This window comes from Blennius ocellaris (assembly GCF_963422515.1).
Source record: "Blennius ocellaris genome assembly, chromosome: 16".
Classification (NCBI taxonomy): Eukaryota; Metazoa; Chordata; class Actinopteri; order Blenniiformes; family Blenniidae; genus Blennius; species Blennius ocellaris.
The window spans coordinates 7681104-7687103 of NC_137665.1; the positions used below are offsets into that span (position 1 = coordinate 7681104).

Below are 6000 nucleotides of genomic sequence, written 5' to 3' on the forward strand. Positions count from 1 at the left end.
TGTAATTGCTTAGCTAATTTCAATAATTTCTTCTGACACAAGGTAAAAAGTTCATGTTCGAGCTGTAATTACCCGTCCAGAATGTCTCTGTAGGCACTTCAGACAATTCGATGCAACTTGCCTTGTGACTCATCAGAGAAACTCTTAGAAATTCACTACCATGTTGACCCATTGCCCGACCGACCGATCACTCAAGGAAGCCAATGGCGAACACATCCAAACGAATGAAAGAGTGAACACACCTGTGGGAGAGTTCTTTGAGATTTACAAAGTTACAAATGTACCTGCCACCTAAATTCCCTTGAAGATTTTGCATTGAAAGGGAACGTCTTGCAGAAGGAATAGTCCGCAATGGGTTAGTCATTCCCCGTGATCAGCAGCGTCACACATGAGGGAGCAGGTCACACAACCCAACATCTTGTTGTACAAGTCTATTTATTTATAAGGCCTATATTGATAACAAGCCTTGTAGACGTTTCTTGTTATATAAAAATGTCAAAATGTCTTGATAAAAAACTTTTCTTTTTGTTAGCGAAACAAAACAGGCTGGGGAAGTTGGCAGTATTGGGTTAACTTTTACTGGCACATTGTTTGATGCGATCAATTGTACATTTTGGTATCACCACGAGGTTTCAATTGATATGATGTTGTTATTGGGGATGATGATGTTCATGTTCGGACCAAACTTTTTAATCTGTTAATACCAAATCAGGTAAACGTAAACTATACTATGGTCAAAATCCCTGTTTATGAAAAAAATAAATAAAATGTTGCGATCTGTAGTTACTGTCGAGCCCCCTTATCACTTGATTTGTTTTATTTTATAAGTTTTAGGGGAACAACTACAGAAACAAGCACTTCCGCACTGTGGGGTGTTAAAGCGGCTCAGCATGAAATTAAACTGAGGATCACCATGTGATTGCTAAAAAAAATTTGTTAAAAGTACATGCTCGAGGACACCTAAGGATAGATGCTTTAGGTTTCTTTAAGGCTTCTTTTAAGATATATTTTAAGCGATATAAGTGGTGCAATCTCAAAATGAGGTTTTGAAGATAAATCGACTTCTCTGGTTCAAAGTTTTTCTACATGGTTTGCAGTTCAGGACAGAATTTCTTTACAGTCACTGATCAGTGGACAACCTGTGGAAACTGAGTGGAAAAAAAACAGGAAGCCATATCATTTTTTTCCATTTTTATGAGGCGGAAACCTTGTAGATTGTTGAGAAATTTGCACTTGGAAGTTTACAGTTTGTGCACGCTGAGACGTAATGCCAGTCTGATTTTTGCTCCTGTACTATTTTACAATCTGCTCGTGGGGGTGTGTAGAATGTTTATAAAATACGAATGTTTACAGCACTTGGATTTTTTACATTAAAATGACAGAAAAGTTAGATTTGTCTGTATTTATATGTTCAACAGTTGGGTTTTTGTTGTTGGGTTAGTGTTTTTGTTACATGGGAGGAGGTTTACCCAAAATGAGCACCCATGAAACTGCTCAGCATGAAGAGGATATAGTCGAGAGATAAATGGATGAGTTTATTGATCAAATATGTATTCATCATGAGGCATGCTTGGTTCGGTCCTGACACGGAAAAAAATGTCTGCACCAAATCGATATTTGCAAGTTTAAGGATGTATGTCATCATATGTATTGATTGTGGCTATTATGTTTGGAAAGTGGCTTGAAGATTGATAATGATGCTTTTCAGATTGAAGAGCTGTTCAAATACCCCCTCCTGGATAAACACGGATTAGCAAGCATAAACAGCAGCTACAGTTAGTATTAATAATATTTATGTCATGCATTTTTCTGTTTTATGTCCACTAATAAAATAATGAAAGAATGTTAATGACCACTTGACAGAGCAGGCTCTCTTGGGCCAACAGCTCTGACATAGTGAAATAGCTTCAAAAATAGATGAAAAAAAAAAACAACAGTATGTTGTCAAACTCCTTCCGCGGCTCCAGTTTATGCAGTTATAATGCTGTGGCCCAGATTAGGCCCACGGGCCTCGCTTCGGGCTGCTGCTCGATAGAGAGCAAAAGCTGATGTTGCTGAAGAGTATAAATTAAATGAAATAAGCAAATGGAAAACGAGAGGGAGAAAATGAGCAGATGGAGAGTCTGTGAAATGGAGAGGATGTTGAGTAATATTGTCACCGAGGACACTGCTGTCAGGTGCGCCTGCTGGCTACATGTATGGAAACACTCAAATGGACAGCAACAGAAGTTGTGAGAACCAAGGGCGTGTTTAATTTATTGTTTCTGTGTAGTTTCAGATTTCTCCACTCTGTCCAGAGATTTTAACCCATTTTACTGTCGAATTCTGCTGTTGTACTTTCGGCTGACGTGCACATCACTCGGCTCAGAGATCATGTGACTACAACCATATACAAGAATGAAAACACAAACATCAAAACATTTCAATAGAGGAATATTTCAGAGAATTGAATAAGTTGCATGGCTTCGGCAACACACTTGATGGGAACTCAGCAGTACAACCTGGTCCAAAGCGGTGCAGCTCATTTCCAGAGTAAATACTATTTGATACACTTTTTTTATCAGCTTACTCTCATTCAGTGCATGAAGAATGGATGTAAATGAGCACTCTGTTCCAGGGTGCCTGCCTGGCACATGCACACAGCTGCACATAAACATGCATATACATATATAAACACACAAGCACATACAAATCACAAATGTGTATATGCATACACAAGCACACAAACACTACACACTAATCCTCAGCATCCTCCCAAAGTTAAATGAATGCAAAGCTGCTATTGATTCCACCACTTGAAATGAATATTGATACACTTCATTGCTTTCTATAGAAAAATGGAGTTTTCTAAATCTGTGTCATGCTCTCTTATCGTATTTCTGAGGCCTGCATGACATACCAACTGAAGACTGAGCAACTTGAGGGAAAATAGTGTTATTTGATGGTGCACTGAGGAAAAAAAAGAGCATGTTTGCATCCTTGGGCCAACATGGCAAACTATTCAAATGGAGTGAATGATTCATCTTACTCTGTCTCTTACATCAACTGGTGAAGTGCCCTGGAGTTAAACAATATACATCTATAAGAAGCGTGAATGGGAGACCTCCAGGTGTTTTTTTCTATAAATGTAAAAAAAAAGGTCACTGTTTAGGAAGCAATACCATATCAACATTTTAGCTACAACCAGTATCAGTATCACCACAAACACCCACATTCATTGACCTTAATGAACTTGAATTATACTCAATTTATCCTATAATTGAAGATGACACTATTGGTAATATGCTATCATTCTGTAACTGTCAGTGAATTAACAATAGACACACAAAACAACACTTCATGTTGTTGTATCATCATCAGAAGCAATGTAAAACAACACTAAGATTTAGATTGACTAAAAAGGTATTAAAAAAAAAAAAAAGTCCGACACAAGCATTTATTTCTAAATCTCTTCCGGAAAAAGGAACCAATAAAACGCGGCTAAGCAAACAAGGTTGTTAGTGTCTTTAAGGCAGAGTGTGGTGGTGCTGGTGGGTGGGGGGGGGGGGGGTCTGTAGTGATGACCAAACAGCAGAGTCGAGTTCCACTCAGGGTGCTTGCACTAATCTGACTCGACACTCTGGACCCGTTCTATTTTTATTCCTTTACAAATCACCCGTTTTGTTCAACACTAGGTCGGGCTGCTTTTTCTCACATGTTGTCATTTGTATCTTTTTTCTCTTTGTGTTAGTGACATATGGTGGCTGACAGTTTAAACACCAATAAATATCAAACCCTTGTTCACAGGTTTTTCATTGGCAATGTGTTTGAGTACTTTGCTTTAATGTTTCAGTGCTTCACTGACATACAATATCATTTCCACAAAGACACTGGTGTCCACTAAGATGACAATGGACTAAATACAAAACCTAATGGCACAACTTCAGCTGATCTCTACATCTCCTGAAGTACTACTTATTTTCTGATTTATTAATTTTTAAATAACCACACAAATGTGGTGTTACACCAAGTGATACCTGAATATCTCTCCTGCACATTGTCGTGCAGCTGTAGAGAAAAGCAAAAACACAGACGATTCTGAATTAAAAACAAAACTTGTGTGCTCATATTAATCAAACATTAATGGAGAGAACCTGGAGAGAAACCGCAGGAGAAAATCCCTCAACACTGGAAATGCAGAAGTACTTCTGTTTATGCAGTTGTGCCACAGGATGGCACTTCCTTTACCTCAAACAACAAGTTTTATTTTAGCTTGTCCTTAGAATACTTCACATTTTATTTGAATTAAAAGCAGCACAATTCAGCAAATGAAGAGACTCTTTTAATGGGCTCAATTTGGCCCAGACTGATTCATTAACAATCTTGATCATATACAGATCTTGTTGCATCATTGTCCATATTATTGATTAATTCATAACCATGTCTCTGTCTTGGTCTTCTTTCTCATCACATAGATACAACTGCCAGAGACTACTACAAAAGCTACCCAATGATAGATTACACCCACCGCCAGTCTCCTCCCACATTCCAGCCGATCAACTTCCATCCCAAGGACAAACCCTTCCTCCCACCGCCTGACATCCACGCGCCACTGGCCATCACCATCAACGCTTCCCAGATCCCCAAGCCTAAGATCTCCAAGACCAACACCCACCCGCTCACCTCCAGCTCAGCCTTCAAAGCATGGGACCCCAGCAAGAGCCACATCCAGCACCCGACTGCCACCCACATGGGCCTCGGGGGCCAGCAGCACCACCCAATCCAGCAGCAGCAGCACCAGCCACTGCATCAACAGAACAGCCGGCGCCAAGCGTACTCCAACAAGAGGCAGTTTAGCATCGAGACGCTGCCCGAGCTTTTCTCTCAGCCACTGGGCTACGGCCATTCGCCGCACATGCACCCCAAGCACAAGGGACTGGCCACCAACAGCAAGACAGAGGTCACAGTGTGAATACAGAGCTGAATGGTTTAAAAGACAGGAGAGGAAAAAGAAGAAAGAAAAAAAACAAGCCGAGTTGAAGGAAAGTGTTCTGATATCTTTTATATCTACAGCTATATGGCACGAGGGGTCAAGCAAATATCGTATCTGGAATTTTTTAAGTCTGCATTTTACTCATCATTGTTACCATTGATAAAAATAATAATGATGCGAGTGAGACTCACATTTTTTTTTTTTTAAGAGCACTGCATCATAAACGGCAGCAGATACGCTGTGAAGGTGTTGGATTGGCAGGTGTTGGCTGTGACTCTTTGAACCAGGCAGTTCTTTCTAAATAATTGAGTGGCCTCTCGGTGCGTTGGCAGAGCTCTCCCTTCCGTCTCCTCTCAACTCCTTTGCACCTTGATGGCATTCTACATGGCTCTGTAGCACCACTCCACCGCACAACAAAATCCCACAGTGAGACTTTATTTAGCCCACAAACTAGCAAGACCCCGAGACCACCTGAGAGGCTGGGAGAGAAAGACTTTGGCTTCCCATCAGCCGAGACAATGCCATTGTGTTGTCAGCTCTCCTTTGCCCCCCGGCCCACCGAGGAGTGAGTTGTCAGCCGGGCAAATCACACCAGAGAGGAGGGCAGGGCAGTGGGGGACGGATCCATCTCATTCCAGAGGCAAATGAGATAAGGATGACTTGAAGCATGTACACACAAACACACACACACACAGCACACTTGCGAAAAATTACTGAAGGTTTTTCAGCGGTGTCAGAGACCCCAGGCAACCCTCCCCTCCACACAAACAGAGACACATTGGTCTGCCTGCCGACTCTCAGAGACTGGTAAGCTGAAAAGGGAAGCTCTCTCTTTGGTATTTGTGGCGGCTTTTTGAACTGAAGATTTCTTGTCAGTCTCCCGTGTTGCTGTGGATGTTTTAAACTCTAAAGGGAGTTCAGGTTGTGTCACAAAACAGAGAAAAGGGCAAAGAATCGATCTACCCAGAAAGGTCAAGTAAAGTCACTGCACTTTCTGACTCGTGCACTGCATTCTGCTTTGCTCCCTC

General features: G+C 41.2%; 1 protein-coding gene across 1 annotated transcript in view; it reads left to right on the forward strand.

The window, feature by feature from the left end:
• The window catches only part of LOC308141705 (protein shisa-8), a gene marked incomplete at both ends in the record, with an annotated part of 91287 nt that extends 86336 nt beyond the window's left edge, over positions 1 to 4951 (forward strand). Inside the window, one exon of the mRNA XM_080511914.1 lies at positions 4455 to 4951. Within this exon, the coding sequence (XP_080368040.1) occupies positions 4455 to 4951 (497 nt within the window). The remainder of the gene's footprint in view (positions 1 to 4454) is intronic.
• Positions 4952 to 6000: the final 1049 nt, after the last annotated feature.